The sequence below is a fragment of the Mixophyes fleayi genome, chromosome 5 (assembly GCF_038048845.1).
Source record: "Mixophyes fleayi isolate aMixFle1 chromosome 5, aMixFle1.hap1, whole genome shotgun sequence".
NCBI lineage: Eukaryota > Metazoa > Chordata > Amphibia > Anura > Limnodynastidae > Mixophyes > Mixophyes fleayi.
Genome location: NC_134406.1, coordinates 99,727,909 through 99,749,189, shown reverse-complemented (window position 1 = coordinate 99,749,189; position 21,281 = coordinate 99,727,909). Strand labels below are relative to the sequence as shown.

The window sequence follows — 21,281 nt, the reverse complement described above, 5'->3', positions numbered from 1 at the left end:
CGCAGCTCAGGGAGCTGCGAGCTGAAATCCAGCGAGATATTAACGGTAATATTTTTAGAGTGCGAGTACTTTCCCGATCTGGCAAACAATTGAATATCCCTAAGTGTTAATTTGTGGAAAACATTATTGCAGTACAAATTGTTTATATGAAGATAGCATCAGATCTATTGTATTTTTTTCTTAAATTGCTTAATGTATTTTTTATATAGTTTTTTTTTGAATAAACATGTTTTATTGAATTTTTTACAAAAGCAGATACAGCATAAAGGACCTAAATTGGTTAGTTGAGCCAGGCATACATGACAATTGTTTAATGTAATATTATGTATTTGTACAGGTGGAGTTCTCATACCCTCCCTTGATCTCTGGAGAGGGACATGATAGCCACATTTTACCGGAGGAATGGAAATACCTGCCGTTTCTTGCATTGCCAGATGGTGCACACAACTTCCAGGAAGGTATGGTCATGTCTACCTCAGAGAAAGAGGCTTTCATTTGTTAGGTTATATATTTTCCAGTATACGAAATTCAAATCTTTGGTGTATTAAAAGTACATCACTCTGCATCATACATATGCAGCAGGATTATAAATGTAACAAACAGCACTCTCAATAATATGGTTTTAATCCAATGTTTCTTAATAAAGGTCTCACACTAATCTAATCTCTCGCTCTCTCTCGCGCGCTCTCTTTCTCTCGCCATTTCTCTCTCTCTCTCATGTTTTCTCGCTCTCTCTCTCGCTCTCTCTCTCTCCCTCATGTTTTCTCTCTCTCGCGCGATCTCTCTCTCTCTCTCCCCCTCATGTTTTCTCTCTCTCTCTCGCCATCTCTCTCTCTCTCTCTCTCCCTCATGTTCTCTCTCTCTCTCTCGCCATCTCTCTCTCTCTCGCCATCGTTCTCTCTCTCTCTCTCGCCATCTCTCTCTCTCTCGCCATCTCTCTCTCTCTCTCTCTCTCTCTCTCGCCATCTCTCTCTCTCTCTCTCTCTCTCTCGCCATCTCTCTCTCTCTCTCGCCATCTCTCTCTCTCTCGCCATCTCTCTCTCTCGCCGTCTCTCTCGCCATCTCTCTCTCTCTCGCCATCTCTCTCTCTCTCGCCATCTCTCTCTCTCTCTCTCGCCATCTCTCTCTCGCCATCTCTCTCTCTCTCCCTCTCGCCATCTCTCTCTCTCTCTCTCTCGCCATCTCTCTCTCTCTCTCTCTCGCCATCTCTCTCTCTCTCTCTCGCCATCTCTCTCTCTCTCTCTCTCGCCATCTCTCTCTCTCTCTCGCCATCTCTCTCTCTCTCGCCATCTCGCCATCTCTCTCTCTCTCGCCATCTCTCTCTCTCTCGCCATCTCTCTCTCTCTCGCCATCTCTCTCTCTCTCGCCATCTCTCTCTCTCTCGCCATCTCTCTCTCTCTCGCCATCTCTCTCTCTCTCGCCATCTCTCTCTCTCTCGCCATCTCTCTCTCTCTCTCGCCATCTCTCTCTCTCTCTCGCCATCTCTCTCTCTCTCGCCATCTCTCTCTCTCTCTCTCGCCATCTCTCCGTCTCTCGCCATCTCTCTCTCTCTCTCTCTCTCGCCATCTCTCTCTCTCTCTCTCTCTCGCCATCTCTCTCTCTCTCTCTCTCTCTCGCCATCTCTCTCTCTCTCTCTCTCGCCATCTCTCTCTCTCTCTCTCTCGCCATCTCTCTCTCTCTCTCTCTCTCTCTCTCGCCATCTCTCTATCTCTCTCTCTCTCTCTCGCCATCTCTCTCTCTCTCGCCATCTCTCTCTCTCTCTCTCTCTCTCGCCATCTCTCTCTCTCTCTCTCTCTCGCCATCTCTCTCTCTCTCGCCATCTCTCTCGCCATCTCTCCCTCTCTCTCGCCATCTCTCTCTCTCTCTCGCCATCTCTCTCTCTCTCTCTCTCTCTCGCCATCTCTCTCTCTCTCTCTCTCGCCATCTCTCTCTCTCTCTTGCCATCTCTCTCTCTCTCTCTCGCCATCTCTCTCTCTCACCCTCATGTGCCCTCATACCATTAAATATATAGCCCTATAAATGACTGCTAAATAGCTTCTTACTCTTAATCCACTAAATCAACCTGATTTTTAAAGTATCCATTAAAATAGCTTCTATTCCAAAATACCTAATTCCTCCCAATTCCAGCTGTCTAGCGTGTGGCGTTGAAATCAAGAAAAGACAGAGCCAAGGCTGGTGACATATGCTGACCGCTAGAGCCAAGCAATATGTCCTCTCTGCTGGGTGTAATGTTTTTATGTTAGTGTGTATTAAATGCCTAAAACATAGTTTGCATTGTATGTATCTCCCCTGAAGTAGAATCTTGTGTAAAAAAAAAAAAATGTCCTCAGGTATATAAGAGGTTATTTGGCTGACCAGTACCATACAATAAGATGTCACTGGCAATTCAAAAGACTGGCAGCAAACTATTAGCCACAGCTATGCCTGCTCACTTACTTATTATGTGTCCTTTTAACACTGTTGCACCCATTCCTCATTTTTATCTCACAGTATTTCTATTTTAATTACAACTTGTACTTGAGAGCAAAACTAATTTACTGAATAATAAAGTTGGACCTTTCAAGTGATCGCAAACAGGACATTTCACTCATGTATCTATCTGCAGATGAACCATTGCCCATTTTTGATAAACTTCACTTTACTCTCCATAGATACAGTATTTTTTCACCTCCCACCAAGAAGTGGAGAGCGGAAGACTGTTTATGGTGTCTCTTGTTACAGACAGATTGAAGCCAAGGTATTGCCTGTATATATCTTATCTACTTTTCAGTTTGATTGAGAACTGGACACCCTATCACTGTGTACTAGGGCCTGATTCAGAGAAACATACGCCCATTTGCGTAACATATCTTTTTTTCACACTAGGCATGTTCAGAAAGTGAAAGTAACCAGCTAAGGCTATTCAGGCCTGCAACATTTTGCCACTAACGACTAATTACGCCTGACAAGGCGTGACTGCGTGTCCTAATGTAGGCAGTGTACAGTAAGGGTGTGTTTGTGACATTGTTTTCGGATTCAGGCTGGGTCGTAGTTGCAGATACCGGTGAAAAAGCATGTGGTCAGGGGCTGGTGTAAGTAACTGATAATGATGATGATGATGAACACCCAAGCTAGCGAACTGCTTGTAATTAGAGGATTGTGAATGATTCGCAGATGCTTATAAGTGACTTCAGTAGTCACTCATCATAGATTAGGATTTGCTTTTGCTGAGCATCTGCTAGGAAAAATTATCATTCATAGCAAATACCTTCATAAAATGAAAGGTTATTGTACATGTTTGCAAATGAGGGTTGTGTCTGTTGTCATTCAGACGCATCTGCTACTTATTCAGACCTGGACACATCTTCAACTCAGCATTCACTTATGTGCAACTTTTTCAAATACAAGTTACCCTTACACTTGCGTTCCGCTGTGAATCAGGCCCTCTGTGTTCAATATGAATGCTGTGTCTCCCAGTACATAAACAAGTGCTTTTCTTTGTATTGGTATTGCCCTGGAAATTGACCCAAATATACGAGTTTCACATCACTGGGACTTCCTCATGTTTGGGATGGGGGAGGAGCTTATCAGTACCAATCCAGCTCTCTCCTGCATCTATAAATAATTCTGAAATACACCCGCCTCTCTTTCCCTATGCAGCACTTGTCATATCATACTTATTATTTTTTAAAAATGTACATCTCTCCAGCTTATCATGGAAGTAGTCATTTTGTGGGACATTAATAAATTATAATTAAACATTAAAGACTATAGGGCCGGATCTTCTTTCTAGCAAATATTACACCATGATCTCAGTCCACAAAATGATTACCAATCCAGTAATATAAAGAATATATGACATCACTGGTTGTGAAATATGTTATTGTGCATTTTCCACGTGTGGCCAGTGTCCATCTATTATAGTGAGATGGTGCTGAGCGGTTTGCGTGGACATTGACTCTATCTTCCATTTGAGACCACATTAAAGTTCATGGATTGAGTTTATAAAGGGGCAGATTCTATATCTAATACCCTCCTTCACCGCATCTTGTGTTCAAACTATTCAAAACAGACTTGTCCAAAGTGACCCATCTTCTTTGTCTACATATTGCTTAGTGATTTGTCTTCTCTGCTGCTCTGTGATGTTTTCTAAAAGAAAAGGGTTTGTCCATGACTCTCTACTGCTGCTTGTTTATTATGAGTAAATTGTCAACAGTAGGCTTGATTCCATGTACCAGCAAAATTCATGTGTGTGAAAAATGAGTATTACATTCCCATGTGTTCAAGCATGGACATATTAACAAATTGTACACACTCATGTTGATGGTTTATTTTTGTATTGTATTCATTTAGGTGTTTGAAACAGCTACTGCTAAGTGCTGAAATTTATTTGATTTTATTCTGTACTCCACAGATCTTGAAAGTGCGTCAAGCTGATGTGACCCGGGAAACTGTGCAGAAAAGTGTTTGTGTGTTGAGTCAGCTGGTAAGACACTAGTTTTGTACTGCATCCAGAAACTAAGTTAGTTCAGCCGTATTAAAGCATCGGTAGCATGGACAGTAATGTTAGTCAGAATAGGGCAGTGTTTTATCAGTAGATTACTGGAGCTAATCATGGGAAAATGATAGTAATGACATTAGTAACTCACATACATTTATTTAATGTTTCAAATGTCTTGAAATTGCAAATTGTAATGTTTAACTTTGTTTTCTGCCTTAAAGCCCCTGTATGGATTACTTCAAGCAAAGCTTCAGTTAATCACCCATGCCTATTTTGAAGAGAAGGATTTTTCACAAATATCAATTCTCAAGGTATGCAGCGCAATCCCTAGACAAATGAGTGACCGAGATCAAGCACCAGTTACTTTTGAAGAGATGTTACTTAGAAAAAGCACATTTTCACGATTAAACAAATTTTCCGTTAGGCAGAGAACAAAAATGATTCACTGCTTTAGTTGGGCAGGTCAGTGGTTAACACCCTTTTTTTCAGCATGGTTTAATGTACAAACTACATACAATTCACAGGATGATGCCTCATTGAATCCTGGAAAATGCTGTAAAAAATTGTATATTATGGGGAGCTTTAAATCCTGTCCTCAGGCTTCTTCCTAAATGCCAGCAAATGTGTGAAATGCTGTTACTTTGTTACTTTCTGTATCCATAAAGGATATTTACTGTTCAACATTTCTAGGATAGGAGGTTTACATGGGAAATTACTGTTCAAATGCATTAATTATGTTATGTAGCATTAAGTAAAAAGCACAACTGTTCTTTTTCCAGGATTAAGAGCCAAGGAAAAGAGAGTATATGTAGAGGCACTCCGGGGTGTTTTAATTAAAATAACTTGTTTTTATTGATATGCATTAAAAGATATCAGTACAGCTTGCGAAAGTATAAAAACAGCGCTGAGTGAAAAATAAAATGCAGATTTAAACTGCAAAATCGCTGTGTTCTCATGCCATAATACAAAATATAATTGACATAATATTGTTATTTGTATGTTGATATTTTAATTATTGTGCTGATTACATAACACCTTGTTGGCTCGTTAGCTAATAATATTAGAATATATTAATGCCTAATAGCTCAATATCTCTGTGTCTATTTGCAGTAAAACTATCTGGCTAAATAAAAATCATTTTATAATCAGCAGGGCATGAGAAACACAGCGAACGCCGACGCGCGTTTCGCATGTGTGCTTTTTCAAGGCCTTGATAGTTTTACTGCAAATAGACTTAGCCAGAATAGGCAGCTTAGCAGTTGTATCACACTAGTCATTGATCCTCAGATGTCACTCAGATACTTTTTACAGACATCTACGGTTAGCTACCTGATAACATTACCAATATAATTGTACTATATCGACACAGCCTCATTATGCTGACCTCAAGAAACTATATAAATACCATCAACCTGTTATAGATATTACTATCAGATAATGGTCAGCCGTTTGATGGCATTATTATATGCTAACTAATCACGCTATCTGTACTTCAGTGATATAGCGATATTAGAGGATCCTAGATAGGATCATTATCACAATCAACTATCTGACAATACTACACCTTAATTTGGACTCATTAGCTATAGGAGTGGTATAGATGCGTGTCAATAATATAAGACATACAATACCAATTGACATTGTTTCAGTTTTATCACTGCCTGACATTCTACACAGAGATATTGAGCTATTAGGCATTAATATATTCTAATATTATTAGCTAACGAGCCAACAAGGTGTTATGTAATCAGCACAATAATTAAAATATCAACATACAAATAACAATATTATTTCAATTATATTTTGTATTATGGCATGAGAACACAGCGATTTTGCAGTTTAAATCTGCATTTTATTTTTCACTCAGCACTGTTTTTATACTTTCGCAAGCTGTACTGATATCTTTTAATGCATATCAATAAAAACAAGTTATTTTAATTAAAACACCCCGGAGTGCCTCTACATATACTCTCTTTTCCTTGGCTCTTATTCTAATAAATAAGTATAAGGGAGCACCCTCCAGTTACAACATTATAATATATTAAAAATAATCTGGAGTAAAAACATTGGGGTTAAGTACCTAGTTTACTATTTTTTCATTTAGTGCGGTTACCCTCCTTTCTTTTTCCAGGATTGACAGAACAGCTCTGCTGATTTCTATAGCATGTAATATTTTAATGGTTTATGTTTTCAAATTTTTTTGAATGTAAGGGCTTTTACCTTGGTTGTTTTGAAATTACTTTGTTTATTTCCTTTTAAGGCATTGCATTTTCAGTAGATTATAATGAGACTAATTACACAAAGGGAGCCTAATTCATGTCCGGACGCAACTTGTACACAATGTGAGTTTTTTTTAAAAAAAGAGCGTGGAACCTGTGTGGAGTGTCGACTGTATACAAATCCAAACGTATCTCTAGATACATTTCTATTTGATCCTGGGTGTTAGTGCACTCTCCCTAAGCATTATTTGCTGTATGTAGACATAACAGACTGCAGTATATGCTCAAGTATCTGTTCACTAAAAGGTCACATAAAAAATTAATAAAAAAATAATTCTAATTATAGAAGAAATTAGTAACTCCTTTTAATAGTATAAACATCCATTTTTTTTACACATTAATTACATAAATAAAGATTATTTTAATCCATATTGTACATACAACAATCTAATATAGTCAATCTTACTTGCATACACATGTTCTGTGCTCACTAGTGGCACGCATATGTGTAGTTTTTGAAACAAAGACAACGCCATGTCAGTCATCACTATCGGCCGGCACTTACACCTGCTTGTAGCTTGTGCAAGTGATAACGGCTGAAACCAGACGTACTTTTGAGAAACACATGACTGAAATCGTCCGCATCGGCACCCATACTGTGCATTGCGTCCGGTCCGCCCCTTACCGTCTCTGTTCCACCCTTCATGTAATATGCAGTTGTAAGTGACCTTTGCTTCAGACATGTTTTCAGTGCAATTGCGATCGTTGGTGTAAGGTCTGTTTCTGAGCATGCACAGAGCTATTTCACGCAAGATTCGGCATGCAAACGGGCAAAAGTCCAAATATGAATCAGGCCCAGGATATGCATGTATTAAAAGTAGACTAGTGGAAGATATCCATGTATATGGAAGATGTCTGTCATTTTGCTAAACATTTATTTCTCCTATTAGCTCTATATTGTCATCCATTGTCTATAGGGATCTGCCATGATTTAGTGCAGTACAAATCTGTCACCATGGAAGATATGTGCCCAAGCAAACAGCGCATGTCTTTTTTTCTGCCTACAGCTTTTTCCATCATTTCCCTACTATGGAAGCTGGCGGTCCTTGTGGCTCCTACACACAGTATTTTAAAGCACAGTGTTTTGCAGCAGTCTGAGCCACAGATATACTTGCATGGCTGCCCTTACTGGAAACTGGAGAAATCGTAACTGGGGATTCTGTGTAGACCTAGCTGCTGTAATAACACAGCCTTTTATAAATTGTGTCTGGTAGCTCCAAATACTGTGAACTAGATATTGTGGCTCATGGCTGATGTGGTGCAGTGGGGGACAATGTCACTAATGTCATTGTTCATCATGACCTGCTATAATAGTATGCTTTTAAATGCACATGTCCAATTTTTCTTCTAGCATCATATGCTAATTTTCAGAGCTCCACCCTATTATTTTTGCATGCAGCACATAATTTTGTAAAGAACTGAAATTGGCAAATTCCATATATTTTCACGCTGTATTGTCATGTTATACTGCCATAGATTTGAACTATGTTTCCATATTTCTCAGTAAGCTTATTCATACTTGCCCACTCTCTCGGAATGTTCGAGAGATTCCGGAATTCCGGGCAGGTCTCTTGTATCCTGCAGTTCAACAGCCAAATGACGCGATTCGTGGTGAATTGCGTAATTTTAGCCCCGCCAAATAACGTGATTGACTACGCCAAACCCCCCTTTCCGACATCTCTAGGAGGCCTCCAACTCAAAGTATGAGCTTATTAAATGGACATTATAAAAAAGATTTATTACCAGAGTATGTGTAAAAAAAAAAAAAACTAAAGCATAGAGCAGCCCCTTAGTAAAATTTTACAGAAGGTGGTAACGTAGCTTTAAAAGAAAGTAGATAAAATTTTGCTTTAAAGATCCACTTAGTCTGCAGACATCTGGTGGTTATGGGACTTTGTGAATCCCCTCTCTTTCATTTGTCACTGCTAAACTCAAATGTCTGCAGCATTATGTTCTCTTTTTATTAAAATGTTTTATTAATATAATAAATTATTAATATATTTTGTGTATTTATTATGCAGTACAAGCCAGGTGATACACATGCACTAGCATATGTTGAACCTGGGAAGGATAACAAAACAATTGGCAGAGGATTCAATTTCTGTACTAAGACCATTTGGTCTCCAGACAGTACATGGCTCCTTTAACATTCTGAATGTACTTCTTACTGTGCTATACATTAGCTGTTGTCTTCTCCTGTCTGATCCAGGTAGTCTGGCAACTTATTGTGATAGGTTACATATGGGTGGGACTCTTAAACACAGTAAGTAAATATTAGCCTGCCTGAGTTATTTACCTGGTTGCACTGCAGTAGACTTGTCAAATATTTCCTCTTTTGCAGGCTTTTAGTTTTCTGCAAAAATATACCAGCAAAACTAAGGATGACTACACTACACTTGAGTTTACACACATGGTTAAATGTATCTTGTGAATGGCAGTGTATTTCTTAACAAATCATTTGTGTCCTAATGTTTTTATGATCTATAAAATAATCTGTGTTCTTCAATATATATTTTACGCAAGATGAGAACCCCTCCTAACCTCTGTCTCCAAATTATTACACTGAAATGACATACACAATGCGTTTCATACCAATTTTTTTTGTTGTACAGGAGTTATATGAACACATGAATGGCTCATTGGGAGGAAGTTCATTGGAAGTTTCTCAGTTATATCTGGGTAAGTTGCCTTTTCTAAAAAAAAAAAAAAAAAAAATCATACCAGTCATGATACAGGCATTGTTTGCACCAAACACAAATGCAGAGATATTGTGGCTGGCAGGTGTTTTGTGGTCTTTTATAGAATAGCCAAAACTAGTATGTAAAGAAAGAAAGATATTACTATTATCTCATTGGTTTTTTTCTTCTCATTATTGAAATAGTACAACAAATTCTCTTCTGTTGTTGGAATTAAGTATTTTTCCATGGTAACCAAGATTAGGGAAGGTTTGTGCAGCCACATTTGATTAATATCTCTAATGTCCATTACCAGGATATGACAAGTGTATTGTGGAATTGCTAACAGCAGATTACTTGCCTCACCCTGTTCTGCTGTCCATATGATTTGATTATCTGACTATCATGCAGTTAAATACTTTTCTATGTTTCTGCCTGTCTCCCTGCATATTCGATGACAAGTAACTTTACAAATTATATGTACAACTTCCATGCAATAAATACATTTATCATTTTTATTTTTATGTTTTTACTTGTACTCCACAAACCTTCTGCTACTATTAAAAGGTGGCAAAAAAAAATTCCTTGATTCTTGGTAGCATTCAAGTAATAATGCAAACATAATCTAAATAGTGCACAATATCCCTAAAGGTCATATTATAAAAATACAAACTACAAGTTAAAAAACTAATTAATGCTCCAGGCCATCCCTGTCCATGGAAAATGTGCACAAAGTCACAACATCTGCATTATAAATCAATTATATTTATTTCCTACATTATGTTGATTCGCGTACATATCCTGTAAAATTGGAAATATAATTTCTTCACAAAGCCAAGAGAGAATTGCAAACATCTTTTCAAACCTCTTCCTATATTTCATTAAAGCAAACTATGTACCCCAGAACCATTGGATTAAATGAAGATCTAGCCAGTCATGCAGAACCATAGACCCAACACCTGTTTCTATTTAAATATATCCATTCAAACAATGCAGATTTGTCTAATTAAATGTCATTGAGAAACGAGTAAACATGCAGAAAATCACTCCTTCATTTACTTACTTTCCATTTGTAACAGTAAGCATGACGTAAATACTTTTGTTTCATGGCAGCATCACTCTACTTTCACGGTAAACAAATATGTAAGTTTGCTGTTTAAAATTTATAATGTAAACAGTCTGATACCACAACATGACATTTACTGCACGTGCCGTGATGTACTATATTGCTGCAGTTACTGGAATAAGCAAATCTTGCACACTGTTGATAGGTGCAATAGACTGGGGTGATATGCAGTCCTTATTATGACCGTACAAGAGACATCTTCACAGAAGAAAAAAATTCAGAAAAAAATGACACATAATTTGACTTGAATGACATGTTATTCACAGCTTAAACCATACAATGTCGCTTTTCACATATTTCTAGGTCTTTCTCCACGGGATCTGATACTTCAATTTAGACTTAAGGTACTATTTAATATTATTTAATTTTAATTTCTGTACCAGTGTGTAATAAATGCAGAGACCTGAATGAACTTGTTTTAATGGGACTCTATAATATTTCTTACATTCTGTGATATTCCAGTCCTTATCCATTGTCTCCTCATGTGGTCTTGATATATGGCAATTTATGACTTGAACACAATGCACATAACTTATAGATATTTTCAGGCTTGATTTAGTACATTAATTAAAAAAAAAGGTAAAACAATAACTATGCACAAAAACAGAGGCGCTAATCCAGCAATTAGTGGTAGTATTGTAAATGAGGACAGTTGACAGAAACTTCTGCTATGACATTTGAATAGTAACATACAATCACTGCCTCAAGGGTTTGAGGTGGCAGTTGTCTGTTGTTTGCAGGTGCTAGATCTAGGATACACCATGCAATAGATGACACAGTAATATTTGTAAGAGTAATCTGTGGTCGAAATGGGGGTGTATATGATGGTGTCCCATATAGTCACTTCTCCTACTGCTTTGATTGTAAAACTATCACATTTCAGTCACTTACATTTTCCATACCACCACTTCTAATCTACTTTGACCACTGGAAATAACTAAAAGTAGCTTAAAGTTGACCTTTGACCAACAGTAAAGTGGAAGCATTAATTTTGTGGATTGAACGAATAGTTCCTAAAGAGAGAAAATTCTCAATAATAAGGCAGGCCTTACACATATTAATCATGGAGTGCCTCTGTGATGTCAATGGTTACCAGCAGATTGAAAGGCTATGTACTGGTTCAGTCCACAAAATGATTGCATCCACTGTATGTAAGTGACAGGTCTTTCTATATAAAACAAACTGATTAAAAATCTAATGCCACCAATAAAATGAACCACATTTAATGTAATTAAATTAAATTATCGTGTGTTTATTTGTTTCCTTTTGATACAGGTTTTAATTTTGTTTAAACTAATCCTTCTTGAGAAAAAGGTAAGCTAGTAAATTGTAATAAGCAATCTTTGTTTAAACTGTCATAAAAAAATGTATGTCATTTCTGTATACATCATGGTGTAGAATAGGTTCAATGAGAGTATTAGTTTCTTTTGGTTTGGATAAAATATTGTGCAGAACTCACATTTTATTACATATTAATGGAATAGAGGTGGTTATCTGTGTATCTGTTTTCTCTTGTCGGTCACCTATTGGAAATTGCTTTTTGTGTAGACACTGTAAACCTCCACACAGGGATTACAGATTAGTGCATACTTGCCAACTCTCCCGGAATGTTCGGGAGACTCCCGCATTTCGAGAGTGTGGCAATCTCCCTGATCTGCCCACTTCGACGTGATTTTCGAAGCCCCGCCCCCTGCACGCCCACCTCCCCTCGGCAGCTCCCGGAATCCAAATCTAAAATGTTGGCAAATATGGATTAGTGAGATGGAGAAACTTGTCATTAATGTGGCATTTATTTTATTTATTTATTTTTTAATACTACAAAAAACTACCCTGTATACCCAAAACATCTTAAAAAGATGTTAAAAAGATATTCATGATACAGTCACATTTAACCTCCTTATGGCGTCAGGGTGTTTGCCACTTTATAAGCAGACCAGTTTTCTAATTTGTGATGTTCAAATATATATAGGGAAAATTAGGATGAGCTCTTTTGCGCCGTTTGTCCAACCCCCAGAATTTTACCCCACATTGTTAGTTCGTACTCCCAAGTCTGACACAGTTAAAGGATATGTCTGTTTCCAAACAAGTGGCTGCCTTTAAATATATTGGATCCAAATATGTTATGATACGTTATAATACTGCTGAGCTTCAACCTCCAAGTCAATGAGCTGTGTTATCAATAATAATAATAATATTATTAATAATAATAACAATAAAAGTAATATATTTATGCAAAATTGTATTACTGCAAGATATGTGGGCAGCACGGTGGCTTAGTGGTTAGCTTTTCTGCCTCACAGCACTGGGGTCATGAGTGCAATTCCTGACCATGGCCTTATCTGTGTGGAGTTTGTATGGTCTCTCCGTGTTTGGGGTGGGTTTCCTCGGGGTGCTGCGGTTTCCTCCCACACTCCAAAAACATACTGATAGGTTAATTGGTTGCTATCAAATTGACCCTAAATTGTCTGTGTGTGTATGTTAGGGAATTTAGACTGTAAGCTCTATTGGGGCAGGGAGTGATGTGAGTGAGTTCTCTGTACAGCGCTGGGAATTAGTGGCGCTATATAAATAAATAGATGATGATAATGAGCTTACATTTTGAATATACATTAATGTCTGGCCTCTTGTAGAGGAATATTGTTTAGTGTAGTTGTTCTAGATAATAGATACTGTTATGTATACTTAGAACTGCCTGGCCTGTCACCTCCCACTTCAGACTTTATTTTGTGTTGTCTCCTCTACACCTCTGAAGGATACAATACTAGTTGATGTATCCAAGCTACAGGCAGTTTTGTGGGGATCTCAGAGGATAGAGACATATACTGTTTAGTGATGACAATGGATGCATGCACATGGATATCATTGCACATAGTGCTGTGATGTCACTGCAAACTGTCCTTCCCCCCACTAGCATTGCATTTTGAAAAAAAACCCACAAAGCTAAACAACTGCTACTGAGATTCATAGAATTGTTTACAGGATCACAATAAAAAATAATCAAAAATACAGACATCCTTGGACAAATATGGTTTTTCACAGATATTATTTAAACATGGAGTTTTCCATGTCTAAAGCTTCTTCCCTCTAAACGTGGCAACTGCACACAGATTCAGTAACCAGCTGCACAAACAAAATGTGTGACCAAAACAATGAAGGGTTTGACTGTGACCATGTCTGAATTTTGTTTTATTATTATTATTTATTATTTTTCTTTTTTTTTTTTATCTACTTTACATAATGCAACTTGGAAGGAGTTGGCAGTGGTGTTAGGACCACTGTGTTCAATGCTGTGCTGGTTTAGAGAATAGCAGAAAAAAATAAAATAAAAAGAATAATCTTAATAAACTAATGAGCATGTGCAACATTATTACATCATTGTACTTGATAACAAAAAAATGTTATGTTATACTTAAGCTGGGTACACACTACACTGTTTTCGTCCAATAATCGACTCAATCAGCCGACATACGACCGCTCGTTCAAAAGTCGGGTCAGTGTGTGTAATGACAGGATGGTCGAAAGTCTGCCCAAATGGACGATTGTCGCCTCATTTGGTTGGTCGTACCGTTTAATATTTTCGTTCCAATCTCCTTTCCGTTGTGTAGTGTGTATAAACTTCCAACCGATCCACAACAGTGAGTACGAAATTACAGTCATTGTTCACGACAACATGGCTGTAAAAAAGTCGCTAAAGGGACGTCCGCTCTTCCCTTTATCGTCCTAAACAAGGCTATTGTGTATGCAGTCCATGGACCGAACGATCGGAACATCGATCGCATGTAAAATCGATTGGCATAAAAAGTTGGTGGAAAATTCTGTAGTGTGTACCTAGCTTTACTATGTAGTACTTTGAAGTGTAAGGTCTGAGATAATGTATCTGACTAGTGGCTACATTTGATTCACTAACATTTCTTCATGTCTCTCCAAGGTCCTGTTTTATGTCTCTCCCGTTAACAGATTAGTGGGGGCATTGATGACGGTTTTGTCTCTCTTCCCAGGTCAGATGTCATTAAAACTTTAATTTCTACATTTAACCATATTTTTGTTTTGAGGAGTTATGATATGTGTATTTTCACATTGCATAGACAATGGACAGCACTGTGATTCAGATCAGGGCCCTTTGTGGAGTTTTTATGTTCTCCCCTTGTTTGTGTTTATTTCCTTTGGGTAATCTGGTTTCTTCCCACATTCCAGTAACACACTGATGGGTCCATTATGTCATAAGCCAATTAACTTTAGTCTGTGTGTGTGGTAAGAAATTTGGCTTATAAGATCCCATGGAGCACAGACTGATGGCAATTACTACATATTCCCTGTCCAGTGCTCATAATATGCTTGACGCTATATAAACAATAATAATAATTATACAGTCTTTAATTAAAGATTCATCACCTAGTACAATTTAGGCTAATATTACTTCCGTGTTTTGTTATTATTCCACCTAGTATTGCTGTTCGCTCAGGCAATATTTACACATTTTAGCAGATCATTTTTTGCAGTTCTTTTAATACATTGTGGACCTCATTTGCGAAGCCCACTGGACTGATCATTTAGAATGCCGCAGTCTTGCACCAATACGCCCTAACACACAGTGTTACACATTGAAGTACACACCTATTCTCCACTCTAGGGACATGATTCCACAAACTAGAAATGTGCTTAGTTGTGTAGAGAGATGGGGAGTCTGAAGAGGTGCGCTGTGCAAAAGTGTAAAAATACAATCTCATTTAAGATTAGAACCACCCCTTTTGTTGAACACAACTTTTCAGGTTTTCTCCTATGATACTGCTTTGTTTAGTCTCATTTGTGTCTTGTGTTAACCATGATGGTTAGGGGGTACTGGGACTACCTTTATAACGACATGTAGAACTTTTGTGTCTTTGCAGCAATTTTTTATTTTTTACATTGACGCAAAAAATTGTCCCATTAGAAATATAGGAAGAGACCTGACCACCGCTAGCTCAAAGCTGACACATAAACCAAGCCTTTATACAGAGGGGGAATGTCTGTGCATAAAAAGGTGCCAGGGAGTTTTGTATTGTGCCAAGTAAACCAGGGCCAGTGTCTTTTCCTTTTTAAATCGGATGCATTTGTTTAAATGAGAATAGGTTTAATTTGTCTATTTTTTTTTAAAGTGCTTGTTTTAATACATTTATCTTCCCATCATGCAGGCATGATTGAGCATGGACTCACAGACAGCTCACACTATAGGCCTCGACAGAGCATTGCAGATGAGGGAGAACTGTCTGCAGTTCCACCATTAAAGGACTTTGGCCCTCCAGCTCCTTCTCACATTTCCAGTGAAAAATATGAAGACAATGGAACAGCCAAAAACGACTGTTTAATAGAGTACAGCAAATCAGTAATTCCCGTTTCTGAACCTGAAGTGGATGCTAATGGCAGTGTGGAGCATCTCAAGCCTCCGTCTCACACATCTCCTGAGTCTGTGGAAAGTGACTGGGAGACATTGGATCCAAGCATACTAGAAGAGTGCATTACAACAGATGAAGTGGAAGTATGGAATTTAGCGACAGGGCATTCTGAAATTGTTACCAAGGACACAGTAACTTCAGGAAGTGTCCCCATAACAGTACAGCCTCAGTCTAAAACAGGGCAGGCTGTATTCGTTCCAGGACTAATATCTGGACTAGAAGAAGACAAGTATGGAATGCCTTTGGCCATTTTTACTAAGGTCAGTATGGATAGCAATAGGATCTACTGCACAAAGCTCAGCCACAGGCAAGAAAATTAACCCATGGCTATTGAATGTGTTCACCTGTGGCTCTCCAGGCATTGTAAAACTACAAGTCTCTGCATACCCTGGAACCTATTAGCTGGCAGAGCATGCTGGGGCTTATAGTTTCACAACACTTCGAGAGCCACAGGTTGGCCAGGCTTTTTCTAGAGTAGTCAGTTTTACAGTAAAGGTATTTTTAAGATTCTATATTTGTATATATACACTGAAACCTGCTGATTCTGGTTGGTTTATTTCATTGTACATATAAGTATTTTAATTTTGGTTCTCTAGCCATGGAAGGAAGCTTCTCGGCAAATACAAACAGTGACTTAGAAGTTCTACATAGATCACTATCAGATGTTGTTCAAGGTTGGTAGTCCGACATGTCCTAGTTTGATGAAAATCTGTATGGGTGGGCACCTTAAAAAGCAAAAATAATTATTTTAAAAACACCCTGCAAATATATAACGAAACACCATTAGATGCAGTGATTTTTATTTTCACTTCAGTTTACACACGCTTAACTTGCTCCAGAAACACAAAACATAAAGTGTTAATGGTAGTGTGTGCATAGCCATAATGTAATTTGTACGCATTTGTCATTTTTACAATCTTGTACTGAGCAATCCTTCCTCCCTTACATCTAGGATAGCTTTAACCTGGTCATGTGTCCACTTTTGAACCAGTCCTTGATTTATTGTAATAAAAAAAAAAATACTCTAACCCTATATATTTTCACGTTGTATTTATGTAATGGCAAAGGGTTATATATATATAAGGAGGAGTTGAGAGAGAATTGAGCTAAAAAATCTGATATGGTGACATAGATCTGCACGCACGGACAAGGGTGGGGAAAGATAGAGACTACAGATATATACAGCTGCTATTACTTCAGAAATATACACTGATCAGCCACAACATTAAAACCACTGACAGGTGAAGTGAATAAAATTGATTATCTTGTTACAACGGCACCTGTCAAGGGGTGGGATTAGATTTGCTGTTAGCTGTGTAGTAGTATAAATCTATTAACAAAATTTGTTCATAAGGTACAGGAAACAGTAACCGTTTCTGTGTTCAGATTAATTGGAAGACACAGAAAGCTTATGCTACTCAGAGAAAAGTTCATAAATGAATAATTCCAGTGTGCATGTAACAACATTTTTGTGTTTATAACCACTGATGCAGAAATTCTTGCTAAAACAAATAAGTGTCTGAAAATATTAAAGGATTGCCTGCATGCATCACTTCCATTTAACCATTATAACGAAGGAGAGGGTACTTATTAAATAAGTCAGTGTCATAACACAGTAGCTGACATTGCCATTTTAAAGCCACTATTGAGCTCTGGAAAATGAATACATCTCTCAAAACACATGGCAACAAAACTGAATACGAAATAAGAAATAAGTAAAACATTCAAGGGGGGATTCAATTGTCAGCATTACTCGTGAGAGAAACACGGACTTCACACACTATTACCGTTAGTATGCTAATTTCAATGCAGATTTCTGCTCACGGGTCTCAGTGCCCCTACATGTGGACAATGCAACAAAGTCATAACATCAGAAGGTCTAAAATATTTAAAAAAATACAACCAGATTTTACAATGGCCTTTTTTAAGCATAAGTAATAAATAACTATTTTTTAGATGACCCATAGCCATAAAGGAGCTAGCAATAAAAATTAAATATAATTTGCTTAAGAAAATCATATATGACCTATGCGTGACATCTCTAGATTATATTTCATGACAATGAGCCTGATTTATTAGGAAAGGTAAAGCAAAAAAAAGAAGTAACTTTGAACCTTGGCAAAACCATGTTGCATTGTTGGGGAGGTAAATTTAAAATGTGAGGGAAAATTTATATTTGGGCTAGAGCAATGTCCTAGATTAACTTTTAATGTCAGTGTAAAAATAAAGCTATCAAGTGTTTGCATGCTTCATGAAAAAACAGCCAGTATTTTCCTTATGTGCAAAATAATAAACTGATTTGCACTCCTTGCATTGTAACATGGTTTTGCCAAGGTTTAAAGTTACTACGGGAGAAGTCTTGGATTCTGGAGTGGGAAGAGGTGATCAGAGTGGAGGAGAGGCGACGGTCATTGGCCGAGCGCAGGGAGCGGGCAGGAGTGTGAATGGAGAGGAGGTTAGAGATATAGGGGGCAGTAGACTGGAAAAGAGCCTTGTAAGTGATGGTCAGAAGTTTGAAAAGGATTCTGTAGGGGATGGGGAGCCAGTGTAGGGCGAGGCAGAGGAGGAGCAGCGAGAAAGGAAAATGTGTCTTTCAGCCGCATTGAGTATAGAGCCGAGGGAGGCGAGATGGGAGTGGGGGAGGCTGGTAGGGAGGAAGTTGCAATAATCGAGGCGGGAGATGATGAGTGCATGGATGATACTTTTGGTGGCATCTTGAGAGAGGAAGGGCCGGATGCGGGCAATGTTGTGTAATTGGAAGCGACAGGCTTGGGCAAGGGATTGAATGTGGGGGGTGAAGGAGAGAGAAAAGTCGAGGGTAATGCCCAGGCAACGGAGTTGGGTGACAGAGGAGATGGTGGTGTTGTTAACAATGATAGAGAGGTCATGGTGGGAGGGGAGTCTTAGGGGGAGGAAAGACAATGAGTTCAGTTTTATAGATGTTAATTTTGAGAGCGCGAGGACATCCAGGAGGAGATGGCGGAGAGGCAGTTGGATACATGAGAGAGGAGGGTGGAGGAAAGATCGGGCAAGGAGATGTAGAGTTGAATGTCGTCAGCATAAAGGTGATACTGAAGACCGAAGGAGGAGATGAGAGCACCAAGGGAGGAGGTATAGAGCGAAAAGAGTAGAGGGCTGAGAACAAAGCCCTGAAGGACTCCAACAGGGAGAGGGGAGGGAGTGGAGGAACAACCAGACGTGGATACAGAAAAGGAGCGGTTAGCGAGGTATGAGGTGAACCAGACAGGGACAGATCCAGAGAGGCCAAGAGATTTTGAAGTTGTATCCCGAATTCCAAGTGATCCTGCATAATATTCTGTTGTGGTTTAATATCCCCAGAACTCTCCAGCATTAGGTGAATTGTTTTTTTTCCCACATCAACATAAATTCAGAATTCTTTTAATGGTTAATTGATTTGTTAGCACAACCATAATATTCAACATAATAACACAATGTTGACAAATTAATTCATTTCTCAATTAAACACTTCAGGATTTCTATTGAGCAGATAAAATCTGCTAGGACTCCTAGTAGATGGAAACACACAAAAAAAATGCTGTCATTTGGAATAGACCTGACATCTCCACCATAATGTCCAAATGTATGACTATTCCATAACTAATCCATTTGTCTAGAAAACTAGACTGAGCTTTTACATTTATTTATATAGTGCACACTTTAAAAATCTTGGAAGCCCCCCATTCATATCATTGTGCCCTTTAATTTCAAACATCAGTGGTGAATTCACCTTTTAAAATCTACTGAAATCACTAAAAATTGCTGCCTGAAAGATGGGGTTGGGGACATTGAATTTTCCTGTGATTCCTAACAGTTCTCATGAATGCTAAAGAAAAAAAAGTTTTGAAAATCTACCCTTTAGCAGATCTCCACACTTAGTTTATATAGATAGGTTAATAAACAATTTTTGTATTCTTAAAGTTCTCTCCAGACTTCAGAGGCTTTAGCCCCCTGGAACTAGTTATGCCAAAATGAAACTAGAGACAATATTGGAATTCTACATGTAGCAGCATAAGTGAAACGGAAAATCAATGTATTCATTTATTTTCTTGTACTTATTTGGAAAGTTCTGCAGTGTTCCCTGCATTAGATACACTTGTATCCAAAGGGCAGCTTTGAGCTAGACCTCAAGGAGGCAAAAAATAATTACTATGTCGGATTATAGAAGTATACGGTAAGGACACAGTGGCACACATAGCAGATTTTGTAAATGCAGAGATCCTATCCCACCAGCCAGGATAAACGTTCTGAATGTTTCAGACACTAGCGAAGACGCTTGTGCCAGAATCTTGTGATTATACTGCCTGCCGAGTGCAGGTAGAAGGACTGTGTAAGCAGGAAATGTCACTACACTAAAAAGCATAGATGGAAGCTAGAAAGAAAATATATGTAGTAAAAGGTGTTGGTGGCCATGTACAATCCAGTAATGCAAAGTCCACTTAATGTAAAAAACCCATTTAAATAGTCTAAAAAGCTAAAACTGAAGTTAAGCTGGTTTGTATAATATGGAGACGGGGCATGGTCTGAGGACCACATTGGTAGTTTTGCTTTATTTGCAGCCCCTTCAATGAGTATAAATTGCTTAAAAATGTCAAATACGTAGTATTTACTACAAGAAAAAAAAGAACCATCCTTGTAGTTGAGCCATACCGCTCCAGATTGTGAAAGTGCCTCTGGGAATAGAATAGCAAAGCCGCATGCTACTAAAGTAGGCATGGCCACGTCACATTGGGGGTGTGCCATACCTTCCCCAAGTCGTTCCTCCCCTACCTCTGTAACACATTTCTTCCCCCCAAACCCTTACCTGTGGCAGGTCTGTATTCAGCCCCCCCCTACCTCTGTAACACATTTCTTCCCCCCAAACCCTTACCTGTGGCAGGTCTGTAATCAGCCCTCCCCTACCTCTGTAACACATTTCTTCCCCCCAAACCCTTACCTGTGGCAGGTCTGTATTCATCGCTCCTCTACCTCTGTAACACATTTCTTCCCCCCAAACCCTTACCTGTGGCAGGTCTGTATTCATCCCTCCCCTACCTCTATAACACATTTCTTCTCTCCTGCTCCCAGGATTGCTGTCTGTATTACTCTACTTACCTGTTACGTTATGAGGCCAAGATGGCTCCCAAACAGCAGTGAAACTTGGTGTCATTGGAATAAACTTTGATCATGCATGTCTCACTAAGCTGAGCTCCTAGTGACAGTCTGACTATGAATTTGGCAGCCAATTAGTCTGGTTTGCTACCAGACTGTCTGACTTCATAGTTGCCACAG

The 21,281-nt window shown here is 38.5% G+C and overlaps 1 protein-coding gene across 1 annotated transcript in view; it reads left to right on the top strand.

Moving 5' to 3' along the window:
• AVL9 (AVL9 cell migration associated) overlaps positions 1-21,281 on the top strand; it is a 60,442-nt gene that overhangs the window by 24,976 nt on the left and 14,185 nt on the right. Inside the window, exons 2-10 of the mRNA XM_075212598.1 lie at positions 338-458; positions 2,652-2,737; positions 4,394-4,465; positions 4,702-4,791; positions 9,372-9,438; positions 10,864-10,904; positions 11,836-11,874; positions 14,489-14,558; positions 15,732-16,252. Of these exons, the coding sequence (XP_075068699.1) occupies positions 338-458; positions 2,652-2,737; positions 4,394-4,465; positions 4,702-4,791; positions 9,372-9,438; positions 10,864-10,904; positions 11,836-11,874; positions 14,489-14,558; positions 15,732-16,252 (1,107 nt within the window). The remainder of the gene's footprint in view (positions 1-337; positions 459-2,651; positions 2,738-4,393; positions 4,466-4,701; positions 4,792-9,371; positions 9,439-10,863; positions 10,905-11,835; positions 11,875-14,488; positions 14,559-15,731; positions 16,253-21,281) is intronic.